Source organism: Geotrypetes seraphini, chromosome 4 (genome assembly GCF_902459505.1).
Source record: "Geotrypetes seraphini chromosome 4, aGeoSer1.1, whole genome shotgun sequence".
Classification (NCBI taxonomy): domain Eukaryota; kingdom Metazoa; phylum Chordata; class Amphibia; order Gymnophiona; family Dermophiidae; genus Geotrypetes; species Geotrypetes seraphini.
This window is the reverse complement of record NC_047087.1, coordinates 186468699-186486920: the sequence shown is the minus strand read 5'-3', so window position 1 is coordinate 186486920 and position 18222 is coordinate 186468699. Positions and strand designations below refer to the sequence as shown.

At 43.7% G+C, this 18222-nt stretch overlaps 1 protein-coding gene across 3 annotated transcripts in view; it reads right to left on the bottom strand.

The window, feature by feature from the left end:
- The window catches only part of LOC117358965 (arachidonate 5-lipoxygenase-like), a 155356-nt gene that overhangs the window by 34003 nt on the left and 103131 nt on the right, over positions 1-18222 (bottom strand). For all 3 annotated transcript variants that reach the window (XM_033940953.1, XM_033940954.1, XM_033940955.1), the window contains one exon: positions 2605-2783. In XM_033940953.1, the coding sequence (XP_033796844.1) occupies positions 2605-2783 (179 nt within the window). The remainder of the gene's footprint in view (positions 1-2604; positions 2784-18222) is intronic.

Below are 18222 nucleotides of genomic sequence, written 5' to 3'. Positions count from 1 at the left end.
CCTGGACATGATGGTGGAAAGGAGGGAAGGAGAAATATTGGATGTTGTGGTGGAAAGAGAAGGGTGGAACCGATGGAAAGGGATGCAAGAGGGAGGAATGTTGGACATAGCAGAGGGAATGAATGGAGAAACATGGCATGGCGCTGGAGAGGGGTGATAGGAGGTATGTTGAGCATGGGGCTGGTGGGAAAGGGCAAAAGATACTGCCCAAGGGCCAAGGTGAGAGAGATGCACCCTGGATCCCTCTCTCTTTTTCTTTCCACTCCCTTTGCAGCAAGGGAGGGAATGAGAGGGAGAAAGATGGTGGACAGTGAAAGAGAGGGAGACGTTGCAAATGGAAGTGGAGGAGAGAGAAATGCTCTGCAGGAGTGGGGAGGAGAAAAAGAGGTAGAATGGTCCAGAATAGAAGGGAGGGAGGATAATGTACAATGGGATAGAGGGAAGAGAGAAATGCTGGACCATGGTAGGAGGAACCAATGGATAGCAACTGCTTGAAGAAAAATTTGCAGAAGACAGGAAAGCAGAAAAAAAGAGAAACTGGAACCAACTTAATAGAAAAATAAATCTCCAGACAACAAAGGTAAAAAAAGGAATTTATTGACTGAAATATGTTAGCTTTGGGAAATGTATATAGCAGATGTCTTTGTCTTCTGCCCAATGTGCAATGGCAGCTAAGAAGGCAAACAGGATGCTAGGATTTATTAGAAAAAGGATGGTTAACAAAACTAAAAATGTTATAATGTCTCTGTATCGCTCAATGGTGCGACCTCACCTTGAGTATTGCGTTCAGTTCTGATCTCTTTATCTCAAAAAAATATAGCGGCACTAGAAAAAGTTCAAAGAAGAGTGACAAGATGATAAAGGAGATGGAACTTCTCTCATATGAGGAAAGACTAGGGCTCTTCAGCTTGGAAAAGAGATGGTTGAAGAGAAATATGACTAAAGTCTACAAAATCCTGAGTGGTGTAGAATGGGTATAAGTTGATAATTTTTTTTAGTGCATCAGGATTTACAAAGACTAGGGGACACTTGATGAAGTTAGAGTAATACTTTTAAAACCAATAGAAGGAAATATTTTTTCACTCAGAGAATAGTTAAGCTCAAGAATGCATTGCCAGAGGATGTGGTAAGAGTAGTTAATGTAGCTGGTTTAAAAAAAGGTTTGGACAAGTTCCTGGAGGAAAAGTCCATGGTCTGTTGTTGAGACAGGTCTAAGTGCTCTAGATTTTCCGAACAGAAAATCTGGTACCCCTATCCCAGCTCCCCTTGTCTGAGAATACTGGATTGAAGCACAGTTTCCTTTCTACAAAGACAGTGCTCCAGTCAGTGGCATAGCAAGGGTAGGAGGCGCCCAGGTGGTGGCATCCCCCACCCTCGTCTCCGCCCTCTCTGCTCCGTCCTCGCTCCACCCCTCCACTGCACAAGTGTCTTCCCTTCTCCCTCGTACCTATTTAACTCTTTGCAAGTGTGAGCAGCCTCTCCAATCTGCTGCTTGCGCCGGCCTTGACTCTCCCTCTGACGTCACTTCTTGGTCTTGCAACCAGGAAGTGACTTCAGTGGGAGAGATGAGGCTGGATCAAGTAGTAGGTTGGAGATGCTGCTTGTGTTGGTGAAGCGTTAAAGAGGTAAGGGGAGGTGGAGAGGAGGAGAGATGCTGGCGCCCACGTGAACATGGTGCCTGGATGGTCTGCCCCCCCTCCCGTTCCCCCACCCTTCAATGCCACTGGTTCCAGTTCAGCAACACCTCAATTGTGTTTATTGTTTGATTTATTTACATTAAAGAACAATTGGAATTAGAGTCTTGAGCCTGTGGTGGTGTTAAGATACTGGTTTAACTTCTTCCTAATTATTGTGATGAGCTTCTTTGAGAAGGCAAGACAATAATTTAAAACCCCCAAACAATATGCAGCATTTCCCTGTCATTTTGAAATGCTATCAGATCCCTAATATGAACATAAGAGAAGGTCAATTAAAAATGGCAGGAATGACTTGTAACATAGGCAGCAGAATGCTGCTTTGGTTGAGGGGGCCCTGGAGCACCATCCTAGTGCATGACCTCTAAACAGCTCCCAAGTCCCCCGCCCACCTCCTCCCGGCACTTTAGTTTTAAATCTTCAGCAGCCGCCGTGCAGTGTCCATGAGCAGGCCTGCCCCCGGAAGTAGAATGAAAGGAGCCTGGGCAGGCCTGCTATTTAACAGTGCGTAGTGGCTGCCCAAAGATTTAAGCAAACACCAGGAGAAGGGTGGGCGGGAGGGATAAAAGCACAGAATTTTGCGGGAGGCCATGGCCCCTGTGGCCTCCTCCGTTCCGACGCCTATGACTTGTACCACCACTTGTGGATTGCAGTTTGCTAACAGAACTGTGCAGGCTGTCTCAGAAGACCTGCTGCTAATGAACAACCAAACTCCATTCTAACAAAATGGAGCACTCTCAAGAATCAGCGATAGAGATCCACTGATTTATTTTTTTTTTCATTATTTTGAGCTTCTGCTTTAGTCCTATCTTGCTTTATTCTTTGTTATCCAGTGGGAATTTAATTTTAAATACACTAATAAAGAAATAACAGGCCTTCTGTGTCTCTAGAAAATGACTGTAGTTCTTACTTTGTTACTGCTTCCCAGACCATGAGTCCATCATCTCTGAAGAAATAGTACGAGATGTCTTCCTTGCTCTCCATCCCATTCAGTTTCATTGCTTTTGGCAAGCACAAGGAATCATATGTGAGTCCCCCTATGGCTCGCACCAACAGCTGCATGTGCCCACCACCACCTGTAGCATTTGCCTTTAATGTGAAAATAAATAAAAAAAGGAAAAGACCTCCATAATTTATTAATTTACTGAATTTGTATCCTGCATTATCTATGACATCTAAGTAGTATGAATATTACACCTTGGTCCCATACCAACACCTTCTGGGCAGGGAGCGTCCTGATGGAACAACATCAACAAAATAGAAAGAGACAGAAAGGTGACATTTGAAAAGAATTGAAATGTATGGAAAGAGATGTGTTTAACAGGAGGTGCAGTTTGAAGCAGAATGTGACCTGTCCAGATTGAGGTGTGTTTTTTTTTCCAATTCTTTATTCATTTTTAAAAAGCCAATACAAAGTGCAACAAATTTCAAACAATTGACACAATATACAGCACTTATGTATTGCATAAGCTGTGGTTTGTGACTGGAGGAATGGCATCTCAAAGCAAAGCAAATCTTGACTATAGATCATATTTACTAAGCATTTTCCCTCAAAACACAAAATAGCAGAACTATAGTAAAGAAGTCCCTCTGACAGATAATACTCTCCAAAACACCCATCTAGACCACAGTTCTTCAACCGCCGGTCCGTGGACCGGTGTCGGTCTGCAAAAAAAATGTTGCCGATCCGCAAAGGATTCGGGTCCCCAGCCACAGCAAAAAGTGCCGGCGTCAGCTGACGTGCAACTTCCTGTTGCCGTCGCTATGCCGGCATTCCTGCCTTCCACCTCCTACTCCTGCCGCGTATGTCTCCACACCTCCAGACAAGCAGGGGCAGCTTTGTGTGCTTTTAACTTCAGCACACAGCTGCCCCTAAGCAGTATTTTAGCCGCGGTTTCATGAGGCAGCCTCGGGGCCTTTGATAGGCCGGCCCACATCGCATCATCAAAGCGGGCCGGCCTACCAAAGGCCCCGAGGCTGCCTCATGAAACCGCGGCTAAAATACTGCTTAGGGGCAGCTGTGTGCCGAAGTTAAAAGCACACAGAGCTGCCGCTAGCCTACATAGAGGAAACATTTGCTGGAGAGGGAAGGAGGGAAGGGAGTAGGGGTGCTCCTGGACAAGGGAGGGGAAAGGGCTACTGCTGACAGGGGAGAAGGGAAAGGGAAGGGACAAGAGTTACTGTTGGATAAGAGGAGGAGGAAAGGGAGAAGGGGTACTCCTGGACAAGGGAGGGGAAGGGGCTACTGCTGACAGGGGAGAAGGGGAAGGGATGAGAATTACTGTTGGATAAGGGGAGGAAGAAAAGGAGAAGGTACTGCTGGACAGGGGAGGAGGAACATTGGAAGGAAACAGCTGGCAGGGAGATTAGAGGAGGGGAAGGAGTCAGGATGGAATGGAGAGATCAGATGAGGGAAAGGGGAGAGACATAGGAATGACAAAGTAGAAAGAGATTGATGCTGGGAAGGGGGATCAGATGAAAAATAAGGAAAAAGGGACAAAGATGCTAGATCTGGTGTAGAAGAGAGGGGCATAGAAAGAACGCAGATACCATATCGAAGGGGGAGAGGTAGAGGGCAGACAGTGGATGGAAGAGGCAGATGCTGGATTGAAGAGACAGAGGGCAGATGCTGGATGGAAGAGAGTGAAAAGAAGATGAAAGCAGAAACCAGAGACGACAAAAGGTAGAAAAAAATAATTTTATTTCTATCTTGTGATTAGAATATATCAGATTTAAAATATGTATCCTGCTAGAGCTGATGTTAGACATAACTGGGGAGTGCAAAGCCCAGGCAGTGCTTCTTTAGCTTCCAGCTGGCTTAGGGCTCTCTCTGACCATGAGGCAGTTGCCCTAGTTCCACTCCCCTAACACCATTCCTGCCATGTGTGACTGTGGTATTCTGTTAGCATGATATTTGTATAGCATTCTGTAATAATTTGGCTTATTCAGTTTTCTTGATAGTAGAGGGGATATATGTGAAGGGGAGGGGAGACGGGGGTTTTGTTGATCCTTGCCCTGTATTATTTATATTTATAAAATGACAATTGTACAGAATATTGTTTCTTTTTATACTTTAATAAAATATGTTCAATATAAAATCATAACTATTTGAGGCTTGTGCGGATGGGATCAGATGGTTAATGGGACCGAGCTCGCGGGGATGGGGCGGCAATGGGGTTTTTAAAAATTTCAGTCTTATTAGTTTGCCGGTCCACGAAATAATTATTTTATTTCCGGCGGTCCATAGGTGTAAAAAGGTTGAAGAACACTGATCTAGACAGCACCTAGGTTATAACAGGGCTCCAATGTTAATGTGCAGGAAGGTTCCTAATTTTGTCCAGTTTTATAAAGCCCCTTAGATGCCTATGGTGCGTATTTTACAAGGTTCATTAGCTGGCAATTAGACATCTATCATGAGCAGACATCTTAGTTTCAATTCTACAAAGCTGTGATATGTATGTCTAAAACTGAAGAACATTCAAATGGCAAGAGGACTAGAGCGGAACCCCCAAAAGATGATTGCAGCAGGTTTACGGGTCTCGCTGCATCTGTGTAGAAAAAGACGACATTTCAGCCATCATGCTGTGGCTTTCTTCAGGGTATACTGTGAGGTCTGAAGGGTGTTTTTATATATACATACTGTACAGTCAAACCTCAATTTGCGATTAACGTGGTTTGCGAGTTTTGCAAGATGAGCAAAACATTTCCGCAAATCGTGCCTCGCAAACCGAGCGTTGACTTGATTTGCGAGCCCCCCCCCGATCCAGAATCACCCTCCCCGCGATCTAGAATTCCCACCGCTTGCATTGCCACCCCCCCCCCCCCCCCGCGATTTGGCATCCCCCACCCACATGCCCAAACACAATCCCTTACCCCTATCTGGCACTGGCACTGGCACCAGCACAAACGCACATGACATGCCAGTGCCCGAAGATCTTGTCTCTTGCATTGGCTGGGCCTTGAGCAGCTGCACATGCTCAAGGCCTTCTGGCTCCTGCTCTCGCCGAGATTTTCACAAGATTCAGGCAAGAGGCATAATCTTCGTGCACCGGCATGTCCTGTGCGTTGGTGCTGGTGCCAGTGCCAGATCGGGGTAAGGGATTGTGTTTGGGTGGGTGGGGGATGCCGGATTGCAGGGGGATGGGGGTGACGCGAGCAGGAGGGGTGATGCCGGTTCGGGGGGGGGGGCGATGCTGGTTCTCGGGGACGCCATGCCAGTTCTTGGGGGGGGGGGGGTGGAGCAGCACCGGTGGCCTCGGGGGGGGGGGGGGGGAACGAATCAAGCAAGTTTCTCGTACTTCCTATGGGGAAACTCGCTTTGATATACAAGTACTTTGCATTACGAGCATGCTTCTGGAATGAATTATGCTCGTAAACCAAGGTGCCACTAATTGAGAACAGGGCAGTCTGTGGGTCAAGAAATCTGAATTTTTGGAGGGAAAGTTTGTTGGGCTGATCTGATTGAGAACAGGGAAGCCTGTTGGTCAAAAGATGTTTATTTCCCATTTCATAAGTAGAATGAACAACTAGGTTCAAAACTTTAGATGTCGGGAGTTAGACCTTCTACTGGGAAATTTTCTCCTATTGAGCAGTGCTTTGTTTCAGAGATTAGGGACAGTCACCTCCTTCATTCTCTGGTGGTTGGTGTCCTCCCTCCCAAACACAAAACTGGCAAGTTATAGTGGGCTCTCTATGGAGCTCATTTTTAAAACAGAAAGATGTCTAAAAAAATGGCACTTGGGCGTTTTTCTCACCAAAACATCCAAGTCACCATTTTTTAAACTGACTTTCTAGACATATTACTAGGCTTTTTGCCTGCAGTGCATCTAAATCTCATGGAGGCAAGCTATGAGTGGATGTTTTGCAGTAATAATCAAACTTTTTACAGACCGTCCAGGACAGAGTTTGAATGTTTGGGGCTAGTCCTGTTTTAAAAACAAAAAGGGACAAAAAGGTGTCCAAACTGACCAGATGACCACTGGAGGGATTAAGGCATGGCCTCCCCCCACTCTCCCAGTGGTCACTGACCCCCTCCCACCCCCCAAAGATGTGAAAGAAATAGTACATTCCAGCAAGTATTACAACTTCAGATGGCCACACAGAGACATTTGAACAGCCCAGTGGGGCAATCTAGGGGGTACTGCAGTGAACATCACATTAAAAAGTCCCAGGTACAGATCTCACCATATGGTTAGCTCTCAAAAATTCCACCCAAAACCTACTGTAGCTAAATAAAGATGATACCTGCAGGCATAAGATAGACATCGTGTGGTTTCAAAACCCAGACATTTTCTCTACTGGATTTTTGGACATTTTTCCCAAAACATCCAAACTCAGACTTAGATGTCCTATCGAAAATGCCCCTCTATGTTTCTAAAATGGATCTAAACCAGCTGGAGGAATGGGCGGAAAAGTGGCAGATGAAGTTTAACATAGACAAATGCAAGGTGATGCACCTGGGTAAGAAAAATAAGGAACATGAATATAAAATATTAGGTGTAACATTGGCCAAATCCGAACAAGAAAGGGATCTGGGGGTACTGATAGACAGGAACCAGAAAGCCGTCAGCTCAATGCGCAGCAGCGGCAAAAAAAGCTAACAGAATGTTGGGCATGATAAAGAAGGGGATCACAAGTAGATCGGCGGCCGTTATAATGCCGCTTTACAGAGCAATGGTCAGACCACACTTAGAGTACTGTGTCCAACACTGGTCTCCATACCTAAAAAAGGATATAACCCTGCTGGAAAGGGTGCAGAGGCGAGCCACGAAGCTAGTAAAAGATATGGAAAATTTGAGCTACAAAGAACGCCTCGGAATACTGTGACTGTTCACTCTCGAGAAAAGGAGACTGCGAGGGGATATGATTGAGACTTTTAAAATACTGAAAGGATTCGACAAAATAGAGCAAGAAACATCGTTGTTCACATTGTCAAAAGTGACACGTACAAGAGGTCATGGACTAAAGCTGAGGGGAAGCAGGCTCAGGACAAATGTCAGGAAGTTCTGTTTCACACAGCGAGTGGTGGACGCTTGGAATGCTTTCCCAGAGGAGGTGGTGACGGAGTCTACCATTCTGGGTTTCAAGCGTAAGTTGGATGCACACCTCCTTGCAAATCACATTGAGGGATACGGGTAATCAGGGTCTCCATCTGGGAGCACCTGGCTTGGCCTCCGCGTGTGCGGGTCGCCGGAATAGATGGACCTAGGGTCTGATCCGGTGAAGGCATTTCTTATGTTCTTATGGTTTATTTTATTTAACATCCCATCCTTCTTTTACAATAACAGAGCGCTTCACAAAATTTATAAAACATACAACAAAATTATTTCTTTCTCAAAATCAAACAAATTAACTAAATTAGAAAATTTTTTTTTGCAGGCAATAGTGCTAGTAAATCCCAACCACATCAGAGCCATCCAACTGAATAGAGAAAGCCGAAGAGATTCTGGGTGTGCCAAGAGAGATTCCAGAATTTTACTTTATTGTTAAAAATTCCTTTCATAAGTATACACTAGAATAGATGACATGTACATCGCATACACAAGAGTCTGTCAATGTTATGAGCATATGTGTACGTAAGGATACAACCACCCAGACAAGCATAATTCTTTTGACATGATTGGTCCTTGAAAACTAACAGCAAGTAATTTTATTTTTAATGCAATAGTTTGGGTTTTTTTGTTTATATTCTGCATATCCTACAATTCTATGTGGATTAGAAATTATTCAGGTACTCAAGCATTTTTCCCTAACTGTCCTGGTGGGCTCCTGCTCTATCTAATGTACCTGGGGCAATGGGGATTAAGTGACTTGCACAGGGTCACAAAGAGCAGTGCGGGATTTGAACCCACAACCGCAGGGTGCCAAGGCTGTAGCTATAACCACTGCGCCACACACTCCCAATCAAGGCTTTGTTACAGTTTATTTTATTTATTTATTTTAAAAATTTCTTCCCTGCTTAACGTCCTAAGCGGATTACAGTGGAAAACATACATATTCAGGACATACTCAAACATGTTATAATATATGCATCCTATCCTATTCTTCCACATATAATCGCTAAAACTAGCATAATGCTTGTGAAAATGTTCATTCTCTATGAACATAAAATGCAGTATTATACAGAGCTAACAAAAAGCTTTGGCACATAAAAAGGTTTTCAATTGCTTCTTAAATAACATTTTTTCTTTGCATCATCTTAAGCACCCTGGCAAAGTGTTTCCATAAGTGTGCACCAACGACTGAAATAGCTGTGTTCTTCTATAATGTGTTTCACCTAATGCATCAATGAATAACTTCATTGCAAATTGAGATGTCAAACGTCTAGAAGGAATCCAAAAATTCTTTTTGGATAAAGTGGAGATAGCAACAGCCAAGGACAATAGTTCACACACTACACAGCAATGATAAAGTGAGTTAAATTAAATGTGCTGGGGGAGTCCTCGGTTTACACAACTGAACCCTAACTAGACCAAAGCGTCAGCTGTCGCTCTTTATACCCACTCATGATTTAGGAGGTGGAACATCCCTGGTCTCACCCCTGTTGTGAATTACAGTGCACAAATGTGCCTCAGTATAAATCAAAAAATGTGAAAAACTCATAAAAAACACATTTACACTTGGCTGCTGCTATAAACACAGTTCAGCGTACATATTGGGCTATAGGTGAAAAGAGTCCAACAGGATATAAAGCTGGAACTGATAGTAAAAGTTATACGTTGTACTTATCTTTTTGTAGCTGTAATAAATGTAACAATCATCAGAGTGCGTGCTTGCTATAAATTCAACAGCTTCCGTTTCGGGGGAACAACCCCCTTCTTCGGGAATATTAGCACTGCTTGAAAGAGCGTACAGCACAAAAGTCCAGCGATCCTCAGTCACCAGGCTAGAAAGAAAAATGGCGCTGGAAGGAGAGGAACGCCAGAAGAATTTAAACTGCAGAGCGTCAGTGGCGTAATAACGTCATTTCTGAAGATTAAAAACAAACTAGCGCCACCCAAAGCTGGAATCAAAAATTTGAAAGAATGAAAAATTAATAAGCTGTCAAATGGTACAGTTCCACTCAATAAATTCATTTAAACCTAAAGGTTGAACTGTTTGCAGTTGAAACATCCAAAACTTCTAGAAGGCACATACTGTTTGGATCTTCTTATCTTTGCAACTTGGATTTTCAGCTCTGACAAATTAAATCTGAAAAGAAGAGAACGACTGCAGATGGTGGATGATGAAATGTGTGTTTGTCGAATATCGAGCCATGTTTTGAGTTAATTTGCACTCAAAAACAAGCACATCCATCACACTGATTAGCAATTCTATTCAATCTACCGGTATTTTAGTTTCACTGTTGTTACAATTACCCATACATACTGTAGCTCATAGAACTTTAAATAACCTCAGAAAATACTTTTTTCATGGAAAGGGTGGTGAATGTACATTGGATCTCTAAGGGAAAGGAGGGGATAGTGGATAGCACGGTTGGACAGACTAGATAGGTCATATTGGTTTTTTATTTGCATTCATTTTTGTATGTTTCTATGTAACTGCTCATGCTCCTACTGGATCATGACCTGGCAGAGCTTACAGTAAAAGCACATGTATTCATGTACAGGGACCCCTGAATCCATCTTGGACACTAGAAACTAAGCCTCCTATTTCTAGTTTTGTAGATGGTCTTGTGCCTTCCAGGACCTATCCTCTGTGGAGGGTTTTGGGGCCCTGGGATCATCCAGAGTGTATTCTTCTAGAGGAGGGTAGTATGAGGCATGGCTCAGGGGTAGATCTTTGCCGTGTTGGGCATGTGCCTCCCATTCAGTAGGAGCAACTGTTCCCATCCCTTTTGTGTTTTTGTGGGATGTGTATATGCTTTGGTGTCTTCTGTCTTGGTCTATCATTGTTCAATGTAGATGATTCTGTGTCTTATTTGTCTTACTTTATTTGTCTTCTTGGAGCTAGCTCAGAGTGCTGGGTGTTTATCTACTCTATTTTTGGGCTGGCTCAGAACTGGATTATTTGTCTCTGTGACTGAGTTCTTGGTCTTATTTCTTGCATTGGATCCTGTCGTATGTCCTGTTTCTTGCCTTGTTCTGATTTCCAGTCTGTTCCTGCTCTTGTGCCAGCTTCCTGTTCCATTCACTGGATTTAAGCGTGATCACAGAATTTAAAACCATATGACCTTTAAGTGGCAGTGCAGTCTTCTCTTCCTTTAGTGGTGGTTGGGGAGAACAGATGATGGTCTAGCTAGAGAATGACACAGGGACAGAATTTGTCACAGTCTCCGTCTCCACAGATAACCGCAGGAAACCATCTCACACAACTACGAGACTTCTTGGAAACAAACACCACTCTCTCTAACTTCCAATTAGGATTCAGGAAACACCACAGCACAGAAACAGTGCTTCTAGACATCATAATGACTGCTGGAAAATCCTTGATGAGGGGAAAAACGTTCTGCTGGTCCTATTAGACCTGAGCGTCGCCTTCGATACCATCGATCATTCTCTCCTCCTATCTAGACTACACTCTATTGGAATCCATGATATTGCACTGGCATGGTTCTCCTCCTTCTTAAACGAAAGGTCTCAGAAAGTATTATTGGAACCCTCCTTATTGGAGCCAAAACCTCTCGACTACAGAGTGCCTCAGGGTGCACTACTATCCCCACTTCTCTTTAACATATATATCAAACCAGTACTCGACATTGCAGAAAAACACCAAATCAAAATACACTCATACGCAGACGATATATAGCTCTGCCTTTCCCTAGGTCAGGGGTAGGCAATTCCGGTCCTCGAGAGCCAGAGATAGGTCAGGTTTTCAGGATATCCACAATAAATATGCATGAGATAGATTTGCATCTCAAGGAGGCAGTACATGCAAATCCATCTCATACATATTAATTGTGGATATCCTGAAAACCTGACCTGGCTCTGGCTCTCGAGGACCGGAATTGCCTACCCCTGCCATAGGTCAACACCGAGAAGTACAAATGGAAAAACTTCACTGCTGCCTAACAGAAATAAAAAACTGAATGACTGCAAACAAACTACAGCTCAATGCGTCAAAAACAGAACTTCTCTGGATACATAAAGACTCCTGCGCATACCCCCGCCCATCCCTTTCCTGGGGAAATGACACCCTCACAGTCAAAGACAAAGTCCGAAGCCTAGGAGTGACTCTTGACTCAAACCATAGAAACATAGAAACATAGAAACATAGAAATAGACGGCAGATAAGGGCCCACGACCCATCTAGTCTGCCCACCTTAATGTCCCTCCCCTACCTTTGCCCTGTGAAGAGATCCCATGTGCCGATCCCATTTGGCCTTAAAATCAGGCACGCTGCTGGCCTCAATCACCTGTAGTGGAAGACTATTCCAGCGATCAACCACTCTTTCAGTGAAAAAGAATTTCCTGGTGTCACCTCGTAGTTTCCCGCCCCTGATTTTCAACGGATGCCCTCTTGTTGTCGTGGGACCCTTGAAAAAGAAGATATCTTCCTCCGCCTCGATGTGGCCCGTAAGATACTTGAACGTCTCGATCATGTCCCCCCTCTCTCTGCGCTCCTCGAGCGAGTATAGCTGTAATTTGTCAAGCCGTTTTTTCGTATGGTAGATCCTTGAGTCCCGAGACCATCCGGGTGGCCATTCTTTGCACCGACTCCAGTCTCAGCACATCCTTGCGATAATGCGGCCTCCAGAATTGCACACAGTATTCCAGGTGGGGCCTCACCATGGATCTATACAATGGCATAATGACTTCCGCCTTACGACTGACGAAACCCCTTCGTATGCAGCCCATGATTTGTCTTGCCTTGGACGAAGCCTGCTCCACTTGATTGGCAGACTTGTCACTCTCAGACCATGTTTCAAATTTAGTATCTTCATCCTTCTATTACCTCCGCCAACTAAAATGCATCCGTGCTTACTTTTCAGAAAACGACTTTGCCCAATTACTATATGCATTTGTAATATCCTGCTTAGATTACTGCAACGTTCTACTAGTGGGCTTACCAGTGAAAACACTCTATCTACAAGGTGTGCAAAATGCCACAATACGACGCCTAAAAAATTTGGGCTTCCGCGACCATGTCACCCCTGCACTAACATCCATGCACTGGCTACCTATCCAAAAACGATGTACCTTTAAAGCCTTAATGCTAGCTTTCAAGACTTTCCACAAAATGACACCAAATTACATAGCATCAAAACTTCAAAATTATGTCCCCAACCGATCACTGAGATCCCAAACAGAAAAATGGCTGGTCCTTCCACCAGGCCGCTCACTCAAGTCTGAGACAGCCTGAAGATGCTCATATTCTCATTACATACCCAGAATGTGGCACATCATCCCCCATCCATTAGATCACTAGACAGTTTTTGGAACTTCAGAAAAGCTGTGAAAACCTTCCTCTTTACAAACCCAGCTCCTTGAAGAGCGGACTGCTGGGCACGATGGGCCACTGGTATGACCCAGCAGTGGCAATTCTTATGTTCTTATGATAATTATTAATAAATTAAGTATTGATAAGTTGTACTGTAATGAAATGAATTGTGGGAGATAATATTAAAATTGAATTGATTAAGATAATACTTGTTTGTATTAAAGATTTAATAGCTGGTTTTAAGAATTTGAGTTATCCAATAGGCAGCTATTTAATTAATTGGAAAAAAAAACCCCAAGCTTAGGCTTTAGGTTAATGAATAATCATGAGATATTTTTGAATGCCTATCTCCTCTATTATATGCAAATCTCTCTCATGCAGGGATATCCTGAAATTGATTTCCTGAAAACCTGACTGGCTGGGGGTCCCCCAGGACAGGGTTAAGAACCACTGGGCTATGCCATAGTGTTCTGTAGGACCTGGAGGGTAAAGGGTATGGGACTTGATATACTGCTTTTTTGTTTAATAATGAATTAATTCCTGTCATTATTTCCAATAAAATGACCAGTCACCTGTATTGGGGACGTCTTTCTGATGTCCCATTATTTTGGGGATGCATAAATGCTTCTCACAGCTTTGACTATTTTAACCACACTTCTTTCCTGAACTCCCCAGAAATAGAATTAAGAACTAAGGAATATATGGAGGTATTAGGAGGCAGGTAGATAGCCTGAGTAAATGGTTATTTCAACGAAACAGTTGGGGGTCCCCCAGGACAGGGTTAAGAACCACTGGGCTATGCCATGTGTTCTGTAGGACCTGGTGGGTAAACGGTATGGGACTTGATGTACCGCTTTTTTTCCTGTGTGGTTACAATCAAAGTGATTTATATGCTGCATTTTAGACAGGTACTTATTTTGTACCTGGGGCAATGAAGTGTTAGTAACTTGCCCAGAGTCACAAGAGGCTGCAGTAGGAATCAAATTCATAACCTTAGGTTGCTGAGGCAGCTGCTTTAAGCACTATGCCACTCCTGGGGAAGGCACTATAATCTAGGGTGTAGGTGAGGAACTGGATGAGGCACTTTGAGATAGCGGGCTAGGTGAGGCCTGTGTTGGCTGCTAGGATGGAATGGAAGCTCCTAGTGCACCGAATGTGACCAGAGAATTGGATAGAGGATGTGCGCTAGATGTGGTGTATTTAGATTTTAGCAAAGCCTTTGACAGTGTTCCACACAAACGTCTAATAAATAAACTGAGTGCCCTTGGGATGTGTCCCAAAATGACAGGCTAGATCAGGAACTGGTTGAGTGAAAGGCGACAGAGGGTAGTGATCAGTGGAGATCACTCTGAGGAAAGGGATGTTACCAGTGGTATGCCTTAAGGTTCTGTTCTTGGGCCTGTTCTTTTTAACATTTTTATAAATGATATTGCTGAAGGGTTGTTGGGTAAGATTTGCCTCTTTGCAGATGATATCAAAATCTGCAAAAGAGTAGATATGCCGGATGGTGTGAACAACATGAAGAAAGACCCGGCGAAGCTTGAAGAATGGTCTGAAATTTGGCAGCTAAAATTTAATGCTAAGAAATGCAAGGTCATGCATTTGGGTTGCAAAAACCAGAGGGAACAGTACAGTTTAGGGGTGAAGAACTTATGTGCGTGATGAAAGAGAGGGACTTGGGTGTGATTGTATGTGATGATCTTAAGGTGGCCAAACAGGTTGAAAAGGTGACGGTGAAAGCTAAGTTGCATAGGGAGAGGTATGGCCAGTAGGAAAAAGGAGGTATTGATGTCTCTGTATAAGACTCTGGTGAGACCTCATTTAGAATATTGTGTTCAATTCTGGAGGCCACACCTTCAAAAAGATATAAAAAGGATGGAGTCGGTCCAGAGGAAGGCTACTAAAATGGAGTGTGGTCTTCATGATAAGGCGTATGGGGACAGACTTAAAGATCTCAATCTGTATACTTTGGAAGAAAGGCGGGAGAGGGGAGATATAATTGACACGTTTAAATATCTACATAATATAAATGTGCATGAGTCAAGTCTCTTTCATTTGAAAGGAAACTCTACAATGTGAGGGCAAAGGATGTAGTTAAGAGGTGATAGGCTCCAGCATAATCTGAGGAAATACTTTTTTACGGAAAGGGTGGTAGATGCGTGGAACAGTCTCTCGGAAGAGGTGGAGGAAACAGAGACTATGAATTCAAGAGGGCCTGGCAAAGGCACGTGGGATCTCTCAGAGAGAGAAAGAGATAATGGTTATTGTGAATGGGCAGAGTAGATGGGCCATTTGGCCTTTATCTGCCTTCATGTTTCTATGTTTCTATGTTATGGAATTGTTTCTGTGGGAGTGAGCCTGGAAGAGGGGTATGGCAGCCCTGTAAAAGCAGTATCTGAACTAAACTAAACTAAACCTTGGGTTTATATACCGCATCTTTTCCACAACGTGGAGCTCGGCACGGTTTACAGGAGTTGGGATAGAACGGAACTCCAATGGAATTATAGAAGTAAGTATAAAGAGAGGTTAGAGGGCTTAGTGAACCAGAGAGGAAAAGAAAAGTTACAATTTAGAGAATAGCCAAGTTTTCTGCCTATGCATTCATTGTCTGTGAGGTCCAGGAAGCAGGATCGGAGCCTGAAAACTCTCATCTGGCGTTATCCCCAGAGGGGTCCACCCTAACCATTATCTTCCACCTACAGCATAACTTTCATGGCCACAAACACCACTGTGTGCTCCTCTCCCCAGACAACCCCAGACACCCCAGACAACACCCATGCACTCACTCTCCCAGCAGCGGCACACGGTCCTCAGACAGTACTCACTCAGGCACTCCACCCCTTCACACATTTAAGACACACATAGATGATACAATCAACACTCACTCTCCAGCTCCTAGCACAGACACACAAAGCATGGTGACTGACTGGGAAACAGGTAGGAGGGGTGGGGGAAGGGGGTAGCTGGGGTCTGTAAGTATGGGAATGGGATGAGAGAGGTGGCATGCAGAGGAGCAAAGCTGATTAGTTGAGGGTTTAGATAGGGACACAGACAGGTGATATAGAACTCAGCAACTCTCCAGTAGTTCATACAAATGCTCGCTTCTTGCTCTCTAACCTCCATAACAACCAATTGCTATGGTGTCAAAAGACAATTTGTTGCTCATCTTTCAAAGCAGGACTAAATCTGGGCATGTTTTAGGATGCCCAAACAAATCCTTTTGCTATCTGTTATCATGCCAAGATGCACATCCCCTGATAATGCCCATGTCATGCCTACATCACACCCGTGGAACATCCACCTTGCAGACATTTTGATTTTGGCAATTAACATTGTGCAATGCTTTTTTTTTTTTTTGGGGGGGGGGGTTATTATATATTTTTGATGTTTTGATGACAAGCGACCATTCATCTCCCCATTATGTTGGTTTTTAAAAAAATACTATTGCTATCAGTCAAATCCTTCAAGTCATGATAGAACAGTGGATGTTGACTGGCTGATGGGCAATTGGTGGTATCAGCCAATCATATGGATGCTTTCCACGTCATCTTCAGTTATCCTAAAATAGGATAAAAGGCTCCAAATCATCTAGAGCAGCTTAAACAATACTCCTCTAAGGATTTCTTAATTTGTCCAGGCTAGATTTAAGCTAGTCACTGAATACTGTTCTTGGTTCAGTATATTCAGTGACTAGCTTAAATCTAGTCTAGAGAAGGACTATGGTTGGCTGAGAAGGATATATATATGAGAGTGGAGTAGATATCACACCATTTACAGAAGGACTTGTTTTTGAACAATTGGAAAAACTATAAATGAACAAAGCCATGGGAATGAACAAAATCCACCCTAGGGTACTGAGGAAACTCTGAGATGTTCTTATGGGTCCTCTTGCGGATTTGCTCAATAAATCCTTGAAACATGAAAGGTTCCTAGGATTGGAGAAGAGCAAATGTAGTCTCTCTTCACAAAACTGTGCAGGAAAGAATAGTGAACTACATGGAATCGAATAGGCTATAAGATCCAAGACAACATGGCTATACTAAGGGGAAATCATGTCAAATAAATCTGATTAACGTCTTTGACTAGGTGACCAGAGAATTGGATAGAGGATGTGCACTAGACGTGGTTTACCTGTACTTCAGCAAAGCCTTTGACATGGTCCTCATAGGAGGCTCATCAATAAACTTAGTGGGCTGAAGTTAGGGCCCTAAGTAATAACCTAGATTAGAAATTGATTGACTGACAGATGACAAAGCATGGTAGTGAATGGAATTTGCTCAGAGGAAAGAAAGGTGAGTGGTGGTGTGCCCCAGGGATTGGTACTAGTGTCTGTTCTGTTTATTATATTTGTGGTTGATATTTCTGAAGGTTTAGAAGGAAAAGTGGGTTGTTTTTTTTCCAGATAACACCAAGATTAGCAACAGAGTGGACATGCTGAAGTGAGTAGAAAACATGAGAAGACATCTGAGAATGTTAGAAGAATGGTCTGACATTTGGCAGTTAAAATTTAACATGAAAAAGTGCAGAGTGATACATTTGGGGAGTACAAATCCAATGGAGCTGTATGTGCTAGGGGGTGAGAAGCTGATAAGCATGGACTAGGAAAGGGACCTTGATGTGACAGTGTCTGAGGATCGCAAGGCTATGAAACAATGTGACAAAGTGGTGGCTATGGCCAGAAGGATTCTGGACTGTATACAGAGAGGAATTGCCAGTAGAAAAAGGAAGATGTTAATGCCCCTGCACAAGTCGTTGGTGAGGCCCCACCTGGAATATTATGTTCAGTTCTGGAGGCCATATATTGCTAAGGATGTAAGAAGACTTGAAACGGTCCAGAGGAAGGTGACAAAAATATCTGGATTACACTAAGAGACATATAAGAAGAGGAAGGATGGAAGCTGGGCAAAGGGTTCTGCTGCACAGGGGGATGGAGGGATGGAGGGATAGAAAGATGCTGCAGAGGGAAAGCACAAGGGGATGGGTGAGAGGGGAGGAAAGGTATTGCACATGTGGGGGAAAGGAAAGAGGAAGAATTGGGGTGTAGGAGAGGAAGGGAGAGATGATCATATAGATGAAAAAAATAAGCCCTAGTGCCTTTTTGGGCCCCAAATGAATATAAGACACTGTCTTATTTTCGGGGAAACACGGT